This window comes from Sparus aurata, chromosome 17, assembly GCF_900880675.1.
Source record: "Sparus aurata chromosome 17, fSpaAur1.1, whole genome shotgun sequence".
NCBI classification, from domain to species: domain Eukaryota; kingdom Metazoa; phylum Chordata; class Actinopteri; order Spariformes; family Sparidae; genus Sparus; species Sparus aurata.
Window position 1 is genome coordinate 23595673 of NC_044203.1, and position 23127 is coordinate 23618799.

The 23127-nt window shown below is 42.4% G+C and overlaps 1 protein-coding gene across 3 annotated transcripts in view; it reads right to left on the reverse strand.

The window, feature by feature from the left end:
• Positions 1-23127, reverse strand: part of pitpnc1b (phosphatidylinositol transfer protein cytoplasmic 1b) — a 30504-nt gene that overhangs the window by 1713 nt on the left and 5664 nt on the right. For 2 of the 3 annotated variants that reach the window (XM_030393644.1, XM_030393645.1), the window contains exons 2-11: positions 19748-19888; positions 19469-19626; positions 10902-11050; positions 8350-8438; positions 7498-7505; positions 7273-7344; positions 5360-5452; positions 3651-3806; positions 1975-2038; positions 1545-1631 (exon numbers count right to left, since the gene is read on the reverse strand). In XM_030393644.1, coding sequence (XP_030249504.1) covers positions 1545-1631; positions 1975-2038; positions 3651-3806; positions 5360-5452; positions 7273-7344; positions 7498-7505; positions 8350-8438; positions 10902-11029 — 697 coding nt within the window. In that variant the 5' untranslated portion in view covers positions 11030-11050; positions 19469-19626; positions 19748-19888. Of the gene's footprint in view, positions 1-1544; positions 1632-1974; positions 2039-3650; positions 3807-5359; positions 5453-7272; positions 7345-7497; positions 7506-8349; positions 8439-10901; positions 11051-16246; positions 16895-19468; positions 19627-19747; positions 19889-23127 lie in introns of those variants that run through there. The other variant, XM_030393643.1, reaches the window with a different exon arrangement.

Consider the following 23127-nt stretch of genomic DNA (forward strand, 5'->3'; position numbering starts at 1 on the left):
ATCCACGATTCTCCTCTATTCGCTTTCACAACACATATGCATTTCTTTCACATGTCACACCAATAAAGCAAATTGAAGCTGAAGTTGCGAGACTGAGAGACGGAGGAACAATGAGATACATATGACATGAAAGAAGCAACAAGACAGAGATAAAAGACGGAGGAAAGCAAAAGAGGCAAGGGGAACACGAGAAACAGAGCTGTGTTTGAGTTTTCAATTTATTTAAGTATACTTAAGATCTGCGTGGCGCGCTTAAGATTCACATCAGTTAAATCTCTTATTGGTATTCAACTCACACACCCGATGTTTTATTAGACCCTCTAGAGCAAATGACACCCATTTACTTTTATTACAGCAGATGAATGAAATGAAAACTGTTACTCGGTGCGTGCAGAGATGAGCGCAGTAGCGGCATTGATCCTGTAGGGGGTCATGGCAGTGCAGTGGGCTGCAGCAGGTTGAGCAATGACTGCAGATTTGTTGCAGCTTGATGTCTCTCATGATCACACACAGAGGGAGAGCGAGCGGGCGAGAGGGAAAGAGAGAGAGAGCACAGGCAGCAAGAAGCTACAGGCCATATTGGGAATTCTACCTTTGATATCTCTCACATCCAGCTGAGGTTCACCAGACTAACCAGCAGGGGGCAGGGTGACCACACACGCGCGCACACCCACACACACACACACACACACACACACACACACACACACACACACACACACACATAAACAAAAAACACACATGCACACACACACACACACACACACACACACACAACACATATGCCCAGACACAGGCCCCCACCAGGGTTGACATTTGCGGCTAAGTGCTGCAATGGCTGGTTATTTATGTTGAGAAGGTTGGTGATGGGGAGAGTTCAGCAGGTGGCCGCGTTATACTGTTTATCAGACCGAAGCAGTGGCATTATCACTTCATGAGCCCATCCTACTCTCCTCTCCACCGCCCCCCTTACATCTGTCTTTCTGTCGTCCTTTTTCTGGGCACACACCCTCTGTCTCTCCCTCCTCGCTGCTCCTTGTGTTGTGAAATGCCTCCTGACTGCTCTTCCCTCTCCCATTTTCCCCCCACAGATGTACACCAGCCATCTGGGTACTTGTAGGGCACAGCTAAGGCACTAGTGGTGCAGGCAGCCTCTGCTCGAGCCTGTTAGTGTTACAGAGCTGTTCATTCATACTATTTTGCGGTGTGCTGACAGCAACGGATAACGTGGCAGGCTAAATAAATACAAAGTACCTGCTCAGATTCACAGAAAATTCCTAATGATCTAAAAATGTGGAATCAGTGTGTTTTTCCCTACTTTCCGTCTGCTGCTTATTAGGCTGAAATTACATGCAAGAATAATTACCGCCGTGCACAAATATACATTTCAAACTTGCTGCTCTTTTCATCTGCTCTCCCTGTTTTCACCTCCGTCTCAGCGCTCTCACATCCAGCTGTATTCCCTCATTCCCCCCCTCCGCCCGTCTCCCCACCCGTCCTCTGTGGTATTTCAGTACAGTGCAGGTCAGGAGTTGCAACCTCACCTGTGCTGTTCTGGCTGGATTTGACTTTGCTGTTGGTCTTCTCTTGCATCGCCTGCTCGTACTCTCTCACCTCCTCCAAGCTCAGTCCTGTGGGGAGAGAAAAACACACACACACACACACACACGCATCAGAATAGAGTATGAGGTGTGCATTCCATTTCAAGGGTGCATACTGAAGGTACAGTCATAATAAATGCATTGTTCTAAATGTTTTTATCTCATATTGGTTACATAGATAACATGATGTAATAAACAAGACTGCAGGTAACATTGAGGAAAACCAAGTATAAAAAAAATCTGTATCCATCATATAAGTAACACACACATGCAAAGAGGGAAAACACTCATAAGACAATCTCCCTCCATCCCTCCTTTCTCTTCAGTGCATAGAATGAAAATATAAAGGTTGCGATAGAATATAATGACCCACCGTGCCATTCATCTATCCACGCTACTGCTTGCCTGTGACCCACCAGAAGAATGTCCCGGATATTCTGAAATAATGAAAGTGAAAGTGAAAACAAGGCAGAGAGGAAGAAAATGTGATTAAAAACGCTACCGGGTGCTTTGAATTTAGAAGTGTGCACGTGTGTCATTATTTCAGTTTTTGGTCAGTTGACTCCTGTTTTATTTTGTGGATTTTATCCTTGTGTGTCATATTTTACCTTATTTTCCTTTTTCTGTGTTTGCCTGTGTTCCATTAGTTAATCATAGTGTGTATTTAAGCCTCTGTTTTACCCTCACTTTTGTCCATGTCTCCTGTGTCACCTGTGTCCATATCTTAGACTTTCTTTGTTCCTTTCTTTGTTTGCAATTTGGATTTTGGACTTTGTCTATCAGCCTCCTTAAAGGTATTTAAGAATTTTAGTTAAAAATATTCGAAAGAATATTCAAACAATCAACAGGGTGCGAAGAAACAACAATTTGGCGTTATTTTACAGATGTCTATGTACTCTGTTACAGTGATATCTACGGCAGCTAGCCTGTTGTCACATTCTACCTCAATAGGAGACGATCCGATAGTAAACAACACCTTTTCCTCCGAGGTGCCAGTCTTGGCAGAGTCAGCTATTGCGACTGCCAGCTGCACAATTAACTGAACCTACCAGCTACAGTTAGAAGCAGTTAGTGGTTACTCTGGTGCTACGCTGCCTATTTGTTTTGAATTCAACAGGTGGCCCATTCTTACGAACCACACCTTTTAAATCTTCTGTTACATCCTCCTGCCTACCTCCGTGTTTGCATTTAGGCACTCAGCATTTTGGAAATGGTAATGAGCTGTGCGAACAATTAGCATCGGGTCACAGCTCGTCATTGTCAAAATAATGTTGGTACCTTTGTGTAATTATATTAAACAAACCGGATCATGATTGAGATAAGTCGAAAGCTTATCTCAGCGGTATTATTTGCACTTGCCTTTTGTCATAACTAAAGCCACATTCCCGTAAACGCTCTTTCTTTACGGTAACAGTGTCAGAAATAAAAGGGTGTCGCTAGTTTTGCTTTCACTGCCTTTTGGTTTCCCTTCAAGCGTAATTGCTTTGCTTAAGTGTGAAGGAAAAGTGAAAGTGATCTTTTCATCAGCTCTTTAATTTGTTTCATCAACCTCCATTGTAAGAAACTCTGAAACCTCTCTTTGTTTGCTCCAGGGAAAAAAGAGGCTCGCTTACTGTTTTGTGGTGTAAAACAATGCAGCATATTCCTTCATAAATCTGACCTGATGATGGATCGCACAGAACTCAGTGCAGAGGTCATTCGAGGATAACAGCCTTCTTGGCAATGGTTTCAGTAATTATACTAATGTCTGGAAATTAATGTGGTAATGATTTATCATGTGTCAAAATTCAACAAGACAGATTGACATAACAAACAACTAGTCAGGATTATTTTTTACTGTAGATGTAAAGTTTAAGTCTCCAAACAGAAATCAATGCTCGACTCAGGCAGAGCACTTTATTAGATCCAATTAGCTATATATTTATATTTTTCCCACCTTGTATTCCATCTGTAATTGCTCGCAACATTAACTGCAGATCACATCTTGATTAAACTTTCCTTTAAATCAGCAAAGGCAAAGAGGCACGATGGGAAATCAAGCTGTCTCACCCTGTGTATGAACTCCTCGGTCCTGGTCTGGAAGCCGTATACCTCGAAGCTGCACTGCACCCTCTTGTAGGAGCACATAATGGGCTTGTGGTCATCTTTCCAGCCTTCCTCCAGAGGCCCCCGACCAGTTTTACTCGACTGCCAGTGACTCAGGTCCTGCACAGAGCAAACACAGGGTCTGTACCTTACTGTACTTGCTGAGTCTGCAGTAAATTTGGCCCTTTGAAGCGTCTTCAGAGGGAAACTTTGGATGTGTGTGTGTGTGGGGACGGCGAGTATGTGTGTGACGGTATGTGTCGAGGTGCAAGCAGATTGTTGCCCAACACAGCCCATAAGAGGAAAGTGTGATAACACACATTATGCATCTGCGAGCCACGGATGATCACAAAGTGTTTGTGATTTTACGTTCTCACTGTGTCACTTCATCTGTGAGATCGGCGCGTTTGTGGCTTTTTGTTTATGTATTCCAAACATCTGTGTTTATTCGTAATTGTCTACATGTTGCTGTGTGCCCAGACCTGTGAATTGACCTTGTTCTCCACGGACTTGAAGGCAGAACAGAAGTGTTAAACCTTTGTGGGAGTTGTGTGGGTGTATTACTGATTTATGCTCTTTTCAGAGGCAAAACACAAGCCAGCAAAGCAAAGTAAACAAGGACGAAGGTGTGGGCGTTATAGCGTTTGTGTGTGTGTGTCATCCAAATATGTGCATTATAAACCATTTATTTTCTTACAGAAGGTCTGCATACAAATGAGAAGATTCATACCACTCATATCTGTGCATTCAGTATGGAGTAAGGGCCATAAGGAGATTAGCTTCACTTAGCATACAGACTTGAAACAAGGTTAGAACAGCTTTCCTGGCTCACTCAAAATAAAATAAAAAATGGGCAAACACCAGCTCAGTAACTCAATTCGTATCTTGACTGATTAAGAACGTACAGCATGAAACTCCCTGTAACAACAACTTGTCGTTTGTTTGTGAATTAAACTCACAGGATACAGTGTGCTAACTGGAGAGCCTTGAAAGCACTAGTTGTAGGGTTGAAACGAAACTTTCCCGCCAACTAATGAGCTCAAGAAGACACCAGTGTTGCCATTACGCTGGGCTTTTTACAAGAGAAAACAGTCAAAGGGCAGCCCAAACTACGGTCATCCTCTGTATTTGTTGACAGCGGATTGGTTTGAGAAATGTCAGGGAGTAGTTTTATTCAGTCTGAGGGAGTAATGGACCAAGAAGGAGCTGTTAGATGAAGAGCTGCAGGAGACAGGCTGCACACCTCCCACTTCTCAGCGAGGTAACCAACTCCTTTGCCCTCATTGACATTATCAGGTTCTATATTAGCATTGGGTTTAAATCCCAAACATTGCCATATGATTTGTTGGCCCACTGAATATGCACAGTAGTGTTTATCCTGTTTTCCCCACTCGGTCCATAGGTTTTATATTTAACCCCCATGGATGAAAAATTCCTAATGGATTCCTAATTCTAGCTCAATACTTAAAAACGACATGAGAGTGGAATCGATCTTATCCCTTAATTCAGAGCTCTTGCTCAAAATGCCAGGCTATTCCTTTAATCTCACAGCTGTTGACTTTGCATATCATCAATAAGCTCAATAAGTGTTTCCACACTTAATCGTTTGTTTTTTGGCCGTTATGTGGCTGCACGTGCAGCTGTTTGTGTGCTTGTCACAGCGCAGTGGGTACCTCCGTCTCCTTGTAGCACTTTTCGGGGATGGGGTCACTCAGGATATCCAGGATACTGACATTCTCTGCTGGGGTCGGCGTGTCCCCGAACACCTACAGCCAAACAGATGGGGGAGGTCATTATGAGAGCGGACACACATTCTCTCATACGCATACAGTCACTCACTCAGTGGAGAGCGGGATGAGAGTAGATGAGTAACTGTGTAGAAAACTGAGGTCACACACCATAACACCCCTCACTATATCCCACCCGGAGGCCTTTGGAGCAAATCACACAGGAGCAAAGAGAGAGGAGAGAACAGACAGAGGGAGCAGAGGAGGGGGAGATGGAAAAAAAACAAGGACGTATGGGGATATTAAAAGAGAGGGGGAAAAAGAAGAGTTATGAGTGTGGAATACACTTTTCCTTGAGAGAGAACGGAGGGAAGCTTGAGAGAGTGCACTTTTATCTGACCTTGTTTAAAATTTGTTCTAATGCCCCGCTGAAGTTGTTCATTTCACAGCTGAAAACTAACAAATAAGAAAAAACTGGTGTTAGATAAGAGCCCGCCACGCTCCTGTGGTGCTGTTTCTGGTCTGTGTCTACTCAAGGTCTTGCTCCCTCTTATGGAATGTGTTGCATTAGCTAGAGGTATTGTGTTGCTGTTTGCAAAATGCTCAGGAAACGGGGCGCTCATGCTTTCATGGTTATAGTCTCTCTGCGTTTTGTGTGTTGTGTAAATATTCATACAGGGACACAGAGAGCCTTGACAATGTTGATACTCAAAGCCATTACCTAAGTACTTATATCACACTGTCAGAGTATGTACGTGCAATGTTGCTTCTGACTGTCCTGCATTGGAAATGTGAAGGTTAACTTAGTGAAAATATAAGTAGAAATACAAAATATGCAGAAAAAGTCAAAACATTGAACTTTGGACTGTTTTGCTATTTTATATTATGTCATATAGTTAATAATCGTGCTTTGACGTGTACGCAGCATGTTACTGTTTTACTTGACTGTGGTGTAGCTGCTTTTTTCAGACTGTTTCTAATAGGGCAGCAACACATGATTAGTTTCCTTAACTATTATTGTTTTCTACTACTACTTTGTGAAACAACTGATTGTTTTGTAAGACTTCTGGAAGTGAACGTGACCAACATAACTTGAATAACAACTATAAAACATTTACCTCCTTTGTGAACATTTCTAGTTTGATTTTCATCAGCAACTACTTTTGGGTAGTTTGGGAAGTTTTTTTTGTGAACTTAATTGAAACTCTCTAAAACCACAAAAGATTCTGTATTTATCTAAATTGCATTTCATCTTTACTTCTGTAGTTCAAAGGTGCTTCCTTGCACTTACCCATGAATACAGGGGTATGTTGAATCTTTGGCAGTAGTAGTTTTAAACTTTGAAGTCTTCAACTTCTTACAGTGTGAAGTAAAACATTTGCATACACATTGTGCAGCTCTCTGTGAATGTGTGTTTGTTTTGCAGAAACATATGTTACCGGTAACTGCACGACATGGAACAAGACTCGCCACATTTCTCCCTCTATTGTGACGTGCTGCATCTTGTTACTTGACCTGACCGCTTGATAATAAACACAGACACAATGGCCCGACATTGTTGCAATCGTTTGTGAATAACTGTGTGTGTGTGTGTGTGTGTGTTTATACATGTTCGCCTCAGACAAAATGCAGCATGGCAGCCGTGCTCACATCCGTTGCATGTCAGGTTAATAGATCTGCCAGTACTGCAGTTTGTGATTTGCTTGTTTCCCTTGTAATGGGCACATCAATTTGATGAACATTTTCTTCGTGCTGCAGAGGAAAATTGCAATTTCTCTCTTTCCCCATGTCCTTCTCCTCCCCCTCTCCCCTAATCAGTCCATCTCCCTCACCCCTCGCTCCCTCTCCGTCATACTCACATTGTCGTTATCGCCCTTGTTGTTCTCAAATCTCGTCTCAATACGGATGCTGAACTTGGGGAGGAATGATACCTACGGGGTGACAAGAGGTAGAAATGAAGGAAAAAAGGGTTGAGGGCAGAGATAGGGAGAGTGGAAGCAGGCTGCAGATTAGATCCACTGATACTGGAAAGAGATGAGCTCTGTTGCATTCATGTACAGTAAATGATGTGTGAGAATACTTACTGAGTACTCTGCAGCACCAGGGACGTTCAGTAAAGATAGGGGAGAAACAGAATTGGTTACTCATACATGCATGAGCACGCAATTGCTCTCACACATACACACGTTACCACATGGTAATACATGCATACATAGCGATAAATATTTTATGGTACTTGGGAAACCAGCTGTTAAAAGTAAATATGTTTTCTATAATGCATTGAGGTGAAAGGAGCCTGGTGTTTAACACAAATAAAGGCGCTCCAAGACACAGAGGGGGCCAAAGAACACAATTTTTTACTCGAGTATAAGCACAGATACTCGTGTTTGGTAAAAAGTAGTGATTTAACTTCCCGACTTAAGTTAAATTAAGAACGTGCAGGCTCTGAGGTGTACTCAAGTCTGTCTCAAAGCATAAAAGTAAAAAGTAGCCCTCTGAAGGAGGATTTGTCTGAGCTGTTTGTAAACGCACCATAAAGATTGTTTATCCTTGAGTCTCATAACCAGAACATCAAATACTGACATTTTGGGTTGGCAAATTCTCCCAAGCACAGCAAAAAATTGAGAAGATAAGAAAACACAGACAGAGGCTGCAGGGTCTCTGCAGATTCAAGATACTAACACACCTTTTCTGCCCATTGGCTCTTTGACGTTGTTTCGTTTTGCCACATCTGTCGTGCTTGATTTACATTAAAGTAATTGAAACTTCCCCTCAAATGCATTACAACAAAAGTAACGAGCCTGTCCTGAAAGTGTAAGGAGCATAAAGTACAGATCGGGGGAGTAAAAGTAAAAACATGGTCAGAAAAATAATTCTAAAGTAAAGTAAAGACACCTGACAAAGTAGTTGTACTTCCAACCTCTGCAAACACCCACCTGTGATGGTGTACGGGTAGAAGTTCCAGGCCTTTTCTGTCACATAAAAGAATCTTGGGACAAACGCTTTCGCCCAGGACGGCAGTTTACTGCAAAGCGGGAAAAAAAAAGGCCGGAAGAGAGAAGAATCAGTGAGAGTGAGAGAGTAGGAGAGGGAGATTATAGAGGAAGACAGAGAGATCCTAAGTGGTTTTTGTGCCATATATAGCCAGATTACCTGTAGGCTACTCTCGCCACAGCGTTCATTTGTATGACTCATTCCCAATTACACCTGTGGTGATGAATTGTTTCTGTAGCTTCTAGGTCACATGTCAGAACATGATTGAGGTGGAATTCATTTTTGCACTCACTGCTCTTATGTGTGTGTGTGTGTGTGGTATGGCTATGTGTAAGTGTGTGTTCCGCCTATCCGTACTAATGAGGACCAAATTTCCCACAAGCACAGAAAGATTAGGAAAATCCTCCACAGTGAGAACATTTCTTTACTTCTTTAAGAGTTTATTTTAGGATTAGGCCTTGGGTTTATAGTGGTGCTTAGAATTAGAGTCGAGGTTACATCGGGGTAATGAGTGAGGTTAGCTTAGGGTTAGGAAATGAATTAAAAGCGAGTTGTCTTCCGGAATGGACCTTCACGAAGATTCACATTCCATTGATTAATGGGCTGTCACCCTGCGCACAAAGCAAATAAACATCCTTTCAGCACTATGACATGTCGTTGCAGTTGCGCATATCTTCAAATTCCTGTGGTTCAACCGTTGGTACAGAATCACAGTCCATTTCTCCCACACTTGCTGGTTTACTTTGAGGACTGTACATCTAGCCGTGTTATAATCATTATGGAAAAACATAATCTCTCTGGCTTTAACTTGAAACAAATTCTTAAATAATTTGAATAAACTTTATTTTAACATTTTTTAACTATTGAGGGGTTGAAAGCAGAATATAAAAATTTACAAAATGTTTAATTTGAAACACAATAAAATGTTGTTGAAATTAGATATAAGGACATTCTTAGGTGTTGATGTATTCACAGGCAGGCATTCACTCTGGACCTTTGGAGATGTAAACACAAAAAACTTTACTCAAGGCCTACTGGATTTCTTTTTTGACTTTCAGTCACATATCATGACCTTTATGACAGTAGTTTCAGTTATCATGGAGGATGAATACGCACTAGTCATAGCCTAGTTAACACATCAGAAGAGGGAGTCAGAGTTTGACGGTAAAGAAGAGACACTTTCACTCTTTTTCTGGCGGGGAGTTACATGAGTCATCCAATCTCTCATGTCTGTAGACTAAAAATGAAGCTAAAGACAACTGTTTACTTTAGCTTAGCATACAGACTGGAAACAGGGGGAAACAGCTAGCCTGACTCCGGCCAAAGGTGAACGACATCCACCTACACTTAGGTGTCAAGGGTTGAAGCACTATCTTCCTTTAGTCTTTGCTGATTGCCTGGCAACGGCAAATAGCAAATAGCAAATCACCCCAGATGAATCGATGATTCTATGGATTACACAAGCAAGAGGGCTACTGTGGCTCAAGGGTAGAGCTAGCGTCTTGTTATCGGAAGGTTGCTGGCTTGATTTTCCTGGTCTGCATGTCGAAGTGTCCTTGGGCAAGATACTGCTGAACTCCAAACTGCTCCTGATGTGCTTGTGGGCAACTTGCATGGCAGCCACCGCCCTCAGTGTATAAATGTATGAGTTACTGTAACATCAAATACCAGAGAGGGACATTCCGAGCATGAGGGTAATGTACGTTCACCATTGTTGTTGGTGTTTCACATGCATTTAAAAAAAAGGACGAGAGGACGAGAGGTCTAGGTGTCCAGGAAGTTGTCTGTTTTGCAATATATGCATGTTAGTGTGGACAAAACCTGAGATTATTCTGTTTTATTTGCTGGATCGTATGCTTCATAGTTTGCAGTTTAGCTTGCTCATGTCTTAATCACTTTTTTCTTAATCACTAAAATGTTGAAGACAATTAAAGAAAAAAAAAGAAATGTTTAACTATTCCTTAATAAACATTCTAACACTTGGAAGCACATATGGTTATAGTGTGACTACTCTCTGATGCCTTACACTGCCAACAGAGATATGTTGAATATCAGTATAAAACTGACCACATATCCTTTAATGACGGCCATCATGATGACGTAGATGTGTTTTTTCTCAGCTAGTTACACAATCAGATTCACCGAAAGCATTTATTTGATGATGAGTTCAAGGCACACCTAACACGTCACAATAACACTGCAGTACAGGCCTCGGCTTGTTTCAAGCAGTGCCTACTTGGACTTTGGATGCAGGCGGGTTGCACTACAGCGAGTGTGTTGAAATTATGTTTTACTGCTTGTCAGAAGTGATACCTGCAACGTGGATCTACAGGACATAAAGCTTTTTAGTGGAGTAAGAGATCAAAGATCGAACTCCATCTGTTATGGTAACGACAGAGCTGTCAACTGGAGGATAAGGCTCAGGTTGCAAATAGCCAGAATTATTAGTATAAGTACATCATTAGTACAGCATTACAATCGAGATGCACTCTACCTGCTGAGGTAGATTCGTTTCTCAGTCAGCTGTCCTGGCCCGTGCTGGGGGTGAATGTCTGACTCATTCCGCACCACCTCCACCCCTTCTCCCCCACCACTCTGCTCACAGCTGTGCTTGCTGATCATGTACAGCTGCCCAATCCTGTACTGCAGACCGAGGAGAAGGTGTAGGATGAGGTTTTATGGTAGTGAGGATGGGGAGAAGAAAGAAGAGAAAAAAAAAATGGTGAGAAAAGGTGAGGCAAAATCATCTTCCTAATACAAAATGACAAATCATGAGTGCAGTTTAAATTTCATTCATAAATTGCAATGTTAGTTATGCGCCGGGGGAAATTTTAAACTAAGCTGGTAGGCCCACATGTTGATCTCCGATTTCTTTAAAGGGAAAAATGCTGGATTTGTTGTTTGCTGTTTTGTCAACACACCAGGTTTAGTAAGTGATTCTGGAGAAAGATAATTGATTGTGAGCCTCATTTGACGACGTGGGAATGAAACCTGACTATCTTTCTCTAGAATTGCTGATGACCAGACACTCCCAAACGTGGCAGAGTTCTAGGTAAATACCTGATGCAGAGATACTATTTTTGTATGACTCATTGTTTCTTAGCAAAATCCTGCATAAAAAACCTTTAAAACACTGCCACTGTATGTAACATTTGAAATAACTCACACATTTCCTCCTTCAAATAGACAAATTCAATAACAATAAAAGGCTCCGGTGCTAGATTCATTTCTCAAAGACATTCTGCAGCTTCAGCCTTTCTTGGTCAGGAATGAGCAGTGGCTAATGGAGGCTAATGGTAGCTAATGTCAGCAAATGTTATGGAGCCATTGTGGTCCAGTGACGTTATAGCATGACTCTTTTTTTACTTGTTCTATTGCTACACAATTTTTCTTTAGCATTCAGCATTATCCCACAGGCTATTTGTCATTGGGGCTGCTGAACAATTTATACAGTCTCAGTTTAAAGGACGGGTTCATGAAAAAATGAAGTCATATTTATACTCCCCCTTTCTAAGCCAAGAGATGAGCTCATCTCAGGGCATTCGGAGACTTTATGGAACCATTTTATTTGATTATTTTTTTAAACAAGTCCACATCTACGTCAGTTGTTTAGGAAAATGTTGCGAGGCTGTTTCGCTGTGACGCTCCAGAAATAATTTGTGGACTACGAAACTTGATTCACCATCGACATGAGGCTGAAAAGATAAGGTTTAAAAGGTTTGACTTTATTTTTCCTCTTTCTCACTGTACTATACATACAACATATTTTGCCCGTCTGTCTATCCCGCTCCTCTTCCTACAGTTTTCTTCCCTTTTCACAGTCCAGGGACGTAAGGTTATGCTGAAACAAATTGTAACATCTGTTTGTGATGCTAGTCATGTGGTTTCAACATTAAATAGTTGACATATCTCAATTTCACCAGTTTACTCTGGCCATGTCAATAAACAGGTTAACACAAATGGCTCTGCTCTGATAAAACATTATATAATTTAGGTCGAAATGTTTGTTAAAATTATGATTAGACAACTATGGCCTGAAGATATGTTTGTGTGTGTGTGTGTGTGTGTGTGTGTGTGTGTGTGTGTGAGAGCGCGCTACCTTTTAAGGCAACACTATGTAGAAATTGGCTATGGCAGTGGCACGTATATACATTTACTAGACTTTGAAACTCAAGAAATCTCAAGAAATTGTAACTCAGAATTGTAATATTAACAGAAAAAAGTGTCAGGGTCCACCAAATATGAAATTGCGTTGTCCTTTATGGGCAGTTAGTTAATTAGTTTGTTCAGGTGTAACTAAAAGATCAGTCAATGAAGATCTTTCTCTTCTGGTCAAAATGTCTCCCCCAAACTGACCTTAAAGTGCACCTTTAAGAATGGGTTCAAACTGAAAGTTATCAACATTTATCACATCAAGGGGCAAAAAGACAATTAGGATTTTTGAGGATGTCAGTAACAAATAATGAAACTGCACTGAGGAAATCATAATCATAACCATCAGCCACTAAGAGGAATTAGCTGGTGAGAGGACAGAAAAAATCTTTTGGCAGCAGGTTCAACCATAGTTGCTGAGTCTGATTTTGTCTCGACAGCAGGCACTTACTCAGTGCTGCTTAGTGCTAGCTTTGTGTATGCTCTTTATTTTGGAAAATAGTCACTTGCTGTGTATAAAGATTTCCCTCAAGTGACCATATCAACAGTTAGTGTGGCCATTGAAGGGAACTCATGGTGTCTAACTCAGGGGGAGGACGGGACTCTGTTCTCGGCTGCAGCTCCAGTTTGTGCTTAATGCTGATGAGGCGGGAATACATATTCTGAAAAGGACTTTGAGCATCATTGGGCCTCCTCCATTAGCTGAGACTTACAGAATCACACAGTAACACTTGGATATTTGCACTCTCTATCTTGTCCTCCTCAACACTGTCTCTACGTACAGTATGGTGTTTAAATGCAAATCACTCTGCAAGCTTTTTTAAAGTTACGAAAAGGAAATCAAATTGTACTGTAAACAAATAAACGGTGCTGCTGTGGCCACATACTGTAATTCATTTTGTTGCCCTACATCTGTGTGCCACTAAAGCATTGTTTTAATTAAAAGTAGGAACAGCGAAAGATGAGCAGGACCGGAGAAAGAGCAGGGCGGATTTCAGTTTGTCATCCTTCACTGTACCCTACAGACATCAATGTGACACTCCTCCTTCTTGTTCCAATTACTGTAGAAAGTCAACATTCAATATTTACTTATTGGGTATTCATGAGACTTAATTAATCAAAGCGATGGGTGTTTAACAGACTGCAGAGCAGCGAGCTCCTCCCACACCCAGGTTGTGAATCTTTTCCACTTTCTAGAAATGTAATCTGAGCAGGAAGTTAAAAAGACTTATCCGTCTCTAAATCACTTTTACGCACCCTCAATGGCTGTGATGAGCGATGTTTTGAGAAACTCATTCAATGGCAGATTTCGGCATGTATTTTTCTCCAAGTGTCATTTCAAAAGAAAAACAAACAAACTGATGATAGGTTTACAAGCAGTCAGTTTGTCATAAATTCCTGAGCAGTGTAAATATAGCTCATCACGTTGGGGTGGAGACTCTGCAGATAGTGTCACTCTGACAGCAACAGAAAAGAGAGAATTCACAATTCAAAGAATGTGCAGCTCAAAGCCACTTTTTTAAAGAAGTGATAAAACGCTCAGAGCAAAGACTTGGATTTGTTATGCGGCCCCCGATCTGTCCACTGACAATGAAAATGAGACTGTTTTTGTGAAACGCATACAAAAAAACCTGAACAAAATATTTGCAGTTGCTCTGAAGCGTATCGTTTACTCTCATCCCTAAACAATAATTATCATGGATGAAGCATTTCTGTCTAGTGGGGATGTGCAACAGCTATAAAAAAAAAAAAAAAGTGTTCACTCACCTTGGAAGTTTGTTTTTTGTGTGTTTTATGTTATTACAACATTAAATTAAAGTGGACTTAATGTTAACAAAAGAAGACAGCTCAGTTTTTCAGACCGGCCTCGATCTGGGCTTATTTACAGCTGAGCCACACTCTTTCTATTTCCTAATAAGTGATTTATCTGTGGAACTGGAAGTTTCCATTTATCCATCCCATGACTTGTGCCTCTTAGTCATCATGGTTCATTTTTTTATTTTTTGCCACAACAGCAGCAAAAGTTGGAGTTTTTGTTGGGTTAAGTCGGGTCAAGTTCAGTTAAGTTAGTCCACAAAACAATTCTTTGTTTCATAAAAGCAAACAGAAAATGTTAAAAACCAGTGATGCAGCATTCTCCTACAACGCTGAAGAAGATGGGAGGCTTGTTTCCAAACGTATAAGAACAGCTGAGGAATGTGGAATTAAGAGGAAACACATAAATTCATACACTTCATACACCTCGTCTGGCGTATTCCCTCGCCCAAGATCCCAAACTGATTGGAAAAGACATTATTTACACACTTTTTAAAGCCAAAATCTTCACTTTATCCACTAAGCTAAAAGTGTTAGCATGCACACCATCTTAAGTGGGTGAACAAGCTTGGCATTTGAGTTTTTGTTTTGTTGTTTTTATGTTTTAAAACAACTCTTAATCTACTTCAGTTGTTCAGGGGAATTCTGCAACACTGTTTTGCTGTGACGCTCCAGAAATGTTTCAATAAAAACATCACCTGACTTCTCATCGGCATGAGAGCGAGTAGATAACGACTGATGTTGAATGTTGAATGTATTTGTCCTTTGAATCTCCTCTGGTGAACTTTAATAAAGCATTAAAACATCAAAACTTCCATGATACAGGTTGGATGCACACTACACACACACACGGAGGAGTTTGTGGTCCTTTGTTTTGCTCAAGGACACACTCAGCATGTGCATTCGAGGAGCTGGCGATCAAACGCCACCGATCATTCCCACAGTAGAACACAATAGTGGACATTCCTTAACACGGCCGAGCTGTATTGTGTTGCAGAAGTACAGCTGAATACTTCACACCTGAAATTCAACACTTTCCCCCTCAAAAAAAATTTAGGAACGTTTTGGGATGTTGTAAATGACTCGGACCGAGGTACTTGTCACAATTTGATTCTGTTCCAAATAAGCAGCACTTAAACTTATATTACATTCAAGCGAAAGAGGATTTGCTGCAAGCTCAAGTTTCTGTGTGCCCTGTACTGATACTGTAAATCCTATTTTGGACCGCTATTTGTCACTGTCATTGTTGTAGTAACAGGTAGAATTGAAGGGGGGAGGGAGGGTTGGTAGAGGTGGTGATGAGGACGTTCCTTTTGAAGGGCACTTTGGCGCATAACTCCCCCGTCCCCTCCATGCCACCTCTTTCTCTCTCCGGCGGGATCTCATTTGTTTACAAGCCTGCGGGCCTTTGTTTAGCTCAAGCAAGGCCATAACCAGTCCGACTAGTTTTGAGGAGTGCTAGAGCAAGCGAGCTAAACTGACAGGCGGACAGAAGGGGAGTAAATTTAGACACAACAGCACTGCCATGATGCTGCCGGCCAGGTGTTTGTGCGTCGGCTCCATCAAACTGGTCGGGCTCGTCGGTGCTGAACATACCTCGCTTCCCCCCCGAAAGTGCCAAAGCTCCCATAGAGCGGCCGCCGCGGGAGGTCTGTGTGCTCTTTTGGCGCTCTTCTTATCAGCGCATTAACGCTTTCAAGATTACAAGTGGGAACAACACCTTCACAATTTGAAATAAAGCCCCTTCTCTTCTGTCTGTGCATTTAGAAATGTGTAGAGAGGGTAGTGTGTGTGTGTGTGTGTGTGTGTGTGTGTGTGTGTGTGTGTGTGTGTGTGTGTGTGCGCAAGCGTGGGAAAGACAAACACACTTACCTCATCCACAGTCAGTGGCATACATATGCGGTACTCTTTCATCAACATGGTGCTGTTACAGAGAGGATTGTCTTTAAGAACTGTGTGTGTCTATCTCAGCTGTCTCAGTTGCATAGTAGACAGGCTCAGGCAAGTCACACTGCTGCTGGACTGCAGTGACCTCTTTTCTGACGCTCTTCTTCCTTTGTTTTGCTGATGTCAGTAATCCATGGAGTTAAGTCCAGACCTCTCTGTCAATGAATATCTGCGTGTTTTTCTCACTTCCCTCTGCTCACTCCTCGCAGTCTTGTCTCTGTCTTGCTTTGTTTTCCTTGCTCAACTAATCTACTGGACCAGACTTTTTTTTAAACTGCTCCGCTTTTCTTCTTACTTCTGCTTTCTGCTCTCCAGCCTTCAGCTGCCCCCTTTTCTGTTTGCTGTTTCTCTTAGTTTCTGTTTGCTTTTCTTTCACCCCTGTGAGAAAGTAGTAATTAGCTGCGAGGTGAGACTGAAGCCGGACCCGACTCTACCTGTTCCTGTCCTCCTCTCTGCCTCTCTGTGCTTTGTTTGATTCTTCCTCAGACCTCTCATGTGTAACCTTGCTGTCTGCTCGGCGCTCCTCCCTTTTCCCCTCAACTGCCTTTCTGCTGCTTTCAGTTCCTCACAAATTCCTTCAGCTTGCTCCCTCCTTATCTCCCTTCTTTCTCTCCCTCCTCCTCCTCCTCCTCTCCCTCCCATAGTATCCACTCCACGCCCACTGTACTTTACTACCTCCTCACCTGTGTCACCCCCCCACGCGCTTTGATCTTTATCTGTTCTTTTCTCTCTCTGTCTCTGTCACCGGCACTGTTTTCAGCACAGCACTCTATCATCTTTCTATATCTGGAAATGTTAGGTAACGCAGTCTGTTGACATCAGCCTGTGAATTTGAAGCACGTTTGCCTCCTTCCTGACACTCAGGTAATGACAGCACTCTGGGATAGTCAGGGTGGGCTGTCGGATTAAATATTACCGGAGTCATGAGGACTTCCATTAAGCAACGCGCCAGACCTCCCTTACATTGTATTACCTCATGACCTTCAGCTGGCTTTAATTGAATCCATGTTTTCGTCAATGAGTGGTGGGATCGGAGCATTCATAATTTCTTGCCCGTGTCCGTCCTTGAGTCATGGGACTACTCTCCCTTTGTGTAAGCGAGGAAGCTGGTGGTTACTGCCAAGCGTATATTGTTACTGTCCCCATCACATAAGAGAAGCAGATGTTTGGTTTCTCCGGGTCAGTCTGATGGGGGGCCAAAGCCAATAACCAGCCCTGGATTCCTCCTCTCTGGTGGAATCCACTTCCAGAGGAGCTCTCTTCTCCGCAGTGAAAGAGCGGTGAAAACAAATATGTGGTGGGGTTTGCTCCTATCTTATCAGATCAGTGTTCAGAGAAGGGAAAGCCACTTCAGAGAGCTGAGGTGTGCCTCACTTGTCTCGCCCCCCCCCCAGACTTAACACTCAAAGAGAGTTCTGACAGCACATGGTTTAAACTGGGTTAATAGTAACCATGGCACTCTTGGATGACTGATCCCGCAAAACTATTGAGCTGATCAACAGATTAGTTTCTTGACTGACTGATCGATTGATTGATCGATTGATTGATGAAACTGATGACTACTGAAGCCCAAGGTTGATACTGTGCCTTCTTTAAAAGAAACACTGTTTTCATTTAAAAATAGATTTGAAAGTAAAGAGATGACAAGAAATTAAGGGAGATAAATGGGGAAAGACATGTCTAGGATTTGTGTCTGGATATACAGTATCATCTGGATCATAATGTCTGATCAATGGGACCTGGAACTAGTAAGTGTTCTCATTCTCCTGATAATGCCAGCACTGTGATGTAGCGTGTAACTGTAGATCATGCAAATTAGTACGGTGGCGCAGGTGGACTTGTCAAAAAGCACACGGTGCATCCCAGGTCAGGAAGAGGCACAGTTTGGAAAATGCTAAACTTGGTGATTGATTTTTTTTTTAAAAAGGTCCAGTGTGTAGGATTTGATAATACTACGGAAAATGTATCACTGACCCTCTTTTCATCCATTCTGGGTAGATTCCACTGTAGAAACACACTGTGCAACATGTCAGACTCAATGGAAGAGGACCTGCTCCCTCTGTAGACATAAAAGTCTCATTCTAAATTAACAAATCACGTCAATTCTTAGTTTCAAGTGATTACACACTGATAAAAACATAATTATAAATGTTATATTCGATTTCTGTCCACTAATCCCCAGAAATCATAAAAACCGAACCTATAAGAATGTGGACACATTGTATAGATTTACATTTACACCCAGCCCAGATCCCATCATCACCTCCACCTTCAAATTTGATAACAATCAGATCAAAATGCGCTCATCATGAATTGACATCATACATTAACACAGGCTTGCCATAGGTGTGAATGTGGTAAACCGTTTCCAGCTGGACTCAATTTGGGCAGTTCATGTTTAGCACCGACTTGTGGGGGCCCGACCTGCCAACGCCAAGCATCAGTATTTTCGGACCTGGGAATGAGACTCATCAATCAACTATCATTCTGCAGAATCGCTTTTTGCACTTTTAATCCCCAGGCACTGAAAAATGTCTCTCAGGATTTTCAATGTTTTGGTCCTATGCTTAGGATTGAGTCTGTGCGATTTCAATGTTCTTATGCACTACACTTCTTTGCCGATTTCATCTTTGGAATTCAACATAAAAAATGTTATTGAAAAGCTTCGAGAAAAGTTAAGTCTGAATACTATGATTGATGCATACAATATAATCTCAGCTAAATGTATCACTCTAATGATGAACCACAAAATGAATCTTTTCACACTCAGGACTAATATTCAGCTGAGTAAGCAGTTTAGGACTGGAACGTTTTTAAAAACTCCTGGTCGGAGCTGCCCTTCCTTATTCTGTGTCCTGCAGGACGGAGGAGCAGCCGGTGATGGAATCAGAGGGGACTTCATCACGGTGCTTACACCTATCACATCCTCTCACATCATTAAATGAAAAATGAATGGGTGCACTTAGGAAACCGGTGAGGCGTTCTTTGACCTCTATGTTTCCTGCCTGGACTGTGTTTGGTAGGAAGACAATATGTGTGTGTGTGTGTGTGAGTTGCAATGGTGGCGAGCAGTATGGATCTGTATTAAGCTGGAAAAAGGAAGCAGCAGATCATTAACTGGTGGGCCGACTGCCATGGCTGCATTACCGGCTCTTCAATCTCAAGGTGTGGTCACAAGCCAAGGTCAAAGGTTGTCCGGCGTCCCCTCCAAGCGTGTGAATGATGGACCCCTCCCGCCCAGGCATGGATTAGCGGTGGCTTGGTTGGGGGGCAGGGAGCTGATACGCTGCAGCTTTTTCATCTCACTGCAGGGTGAAAGGTAAGGCTTTGAGTAAGATTTAAGATGATGAATTCAGCAGTCTGCGAGGATAAGGTCTGACTGGTTTATGAGCCCCGTGTTGTACAGTTATGAAGTGTGGTAAGTACCAGCATCTCTGTGCGAGTGTGTCCAGATCCTCAGCCTTCCTCCCCTTTCCCTCCACTATCACGACAAGCCCGCCGGACGCCTCTGATCTCTGTTTTGGTCCAATCATCAAAAACCTGAAGTATTTAGGTCAGACTTTTAGCCTAGCAAAGGGAGAGACAAGGGGAGAGAAAAATAACAGTGAGAGAAAGAGAAAGTACACATTCCATTATTGTCCTCTTTTCATAGAGAGTCTCAAAGCACAAACGCCGCCAGATGCAACTGACACAGCAGACGGAAAAAGAAGGCTGGTTGTTGTGCTAACATCTCTGTGGTTTGTGATGTGCAATGTGTGTTTTAAGTGAGTAGGGGGTCTTTGTATGTTCGTGCGGCTAGCTCCTCTGTGTTAAGATATAAGCTTAGTCTTAATCTCCTTGTAGTTGAGTATCAGGCTGGTACTAAGACATTGATTGGACCGGCTCCTTAATTGATACCACTGGAGGCTCGGCCGCCAGGGGGTAATGTGGTTTTCAAGCTTGTATGTGTGCTTTTTGGCGTGTTAGAAGTTAGAAGTGAATCCCCCGGGGACCTGGATGAAACAGAGCGCTCACTTATCCTTATCGAATCCCGATCTCGTGTTGTCAAGCTTTGTCCCGCTGGGAAAATGCACGCACACGCCAGTGAGGAAGATGAGGCTTTATCTGACATCGTTAGGGGCTCCAGACAGCGGTCCAGGCCACGCCAATCAGTGCAGCACCCCAACATGGCAACTTGGCACAAGAGAAAGTGCGACTGCCTTCATTAATTCCTGCTAACACACACATGCGCACGCACACACGCTGTGTGCCCCCCCACATGTGCACACATTAACACATGCCATTACATACAGGCTCCTTGCTCTGGTAATCAAGTCCTGAGACGCCAATTATAAAAAAGAATAATTCATTCGCAGTTTTTTCTCCATATTCATGAGCTCAGCAATATGGACTGCATTCCATACATTGTTGAACGTATGTTCCCGGATGAATTATAGATGTTGTTTGAAATTGTTCAGTGTTCTTAAATGTCATCATTAATCTGAACAAGGAACAACAGCGCCGGCTCAGATCCTTAGAGGAGAGCGAAAATGTGTTTTTTGTCTCTGCAGAGTTTGTGTGTGCGAAGAGAGAGATGAAGGATCCAGATCTATTCTATAGCTTGCATTATTCCTTTGTGTATTTGTGGGTCTGAGAGACAGAGAGAGAAGCAAAGAAAGAGAGAGAGAGGGAGAGGGAGACTGAGGAGGGTGAGGGAAGGAGAGAGAGTCCTTATGTGCATTGGAGGCAGCCAGAAGCCAGTGTGTATCTAAAGGCGTTCAGAGCAGGGATGATCAGAGGGTGTGAGCCCAACACATTCATCAGGGCTCTCCACAGGGACAGAGGTTGAGGCGCACCACAGAGACGAATAAAAATGCTGCGGACCGAAAAGAAATGAAATAATTTATTCCAGGAATGGAGTGGAGGGGATTTGGAGACGGGTATGTGTGGAAGGGGAAGGGCAGGGGGAATGGATTAAGGCTGCGTTCAGTGTCTGCGTGAGATAGAGGCCTGCACTGTGGCCCTGAACTTTTTCCTATTCCACACACCACCAGTGAAAGGAAATTCAATTGCCTCTTTCCCTCACTTTCTGCAGCAGCGGGAGGAAAAGGAAAAAGCGAGATAGACTTGGTGACTGAATGCAAAGTAAAAGCACACATTGTTGCATGCATGGTGGGGGAATTAAGTTTAAAAAAAAGCCATCGAGCTATTTCAAAAACATGGCAGCGCTCTGTGGCCCCTTCACTCTTCTTGACTGAACCCCTTCCCCAAGTATCTGTCTCCATCTCATCTAACCAGCTCCCCACCACACCGTCTTGCTCTATGTCAAAGCTCCACGTCTTCAATGTTAATACCACACAGTCCATTCGGGCTGAGAACATCATCTCAGTAGCTTTAAGCCCGGTACGATTCTCCAAAAAGAAAACACCACTCTGTTTAATGCAGCACCGTGCAGAAATCTCGGTATACTCCCTGCGGCTTGAGGTCTGTTTGTTTAAAGGCGTCCACGCCAGATGGAGGAACTTGCCAGTCACAGTGAGAGGAAACAACAGAACCGGAAATTTAAAATAAAAACATCACCTGATGTGTATCAACGGACGAGGCCATGGGATATATTTCAACAAGTTCAGCGGAGCAAGCCTCACACGCTGCAGCGATTAAAGTCAAATGTGGCACTCGAAACCACCGTTTGGCCTGTGGGAACATGCCAAATTCAATATCCTGCCAGTCTGACACGCGCTCCTCAGAGACACTAGAGGACTTTTCACAACCCCGCAATCTCTCACTCCTTTCGGTCAACTTATTTCAACCTGACTCTTTGTGTTCTAGCGGGACCTGACAAAAGTCTTGCAGAGACGGCAGGAATCTGAAATCATACAGGATCTTTTCTGTCTTAATCAACCTCATTAACTGCACTTTGAATCGTAGTCAAATCAATTTTAATTGCGAGTGTTTAGCATCTGGCTGGTGTGTGTGTATGGGGAAATTAGGGGTGTTATTAAGATTTAATGATGGTATTGGTTGATGAATGTTGTTATATAATTTAAATAATCCTCAATACTGCTTTCAGATGTTTTAATTCATGAATTCATTTCAATGTGTAACCATTTATTTTACTCTTGTTTTTATTGCCTTTTTATGGTATCTTTCTATGTAATCTTGCAATTAAAAAAAAAAAAAAGTGCAATATCTTATTTCCAAATCAACTGTATTCCCTTGTAAAGCACTTTTAAATCGCCCTGTTTCTGAATGGTGCTTTATTAACAAACATGCCCTCTACACTATAAATATCAATTTATACAGTAAAATAGGCACCTGGGACACCAAGTGCATTGTAATGTTAGCTTGTTTCTCTGGCTTCCACTTGTTGTTGTTTCTTTAGAAAATGTAATTCAAAGCACAAAAGTCACATTTCATGTCACTGCAAAGTAAAACACAGCTCCTGTATGAACATTCCACATTTTCCCTGATGTTCTTTGGTAGTTAGAGTCTTTTGTAGGATTTGTTTGGTCTATTGTGTCAGCTGTTTGAGCTGCAGGGCCAATCATTTGTATACTATTTGTCTTTTGGCTCGGATTTTTCAATAAAACAAAAAGTGAAAACAAAGCTATTAAGCAGCTAACTTGCAAGGTCCAGATGGTGGATTGTCTACATAGCACATGAGTGGCAGGGGTGGAAGCATTCAGATCTTTTTAAATGGAAATAACAATAACACAGAACAGAACAGGAGTTTATTCAGGTGAAATGTATAGCGTAAGCAAGGTTTATGGGGAATCAATGTAATAGCAGACGGTTTTGTTATTTTATATCCATTACATTGTGCAACC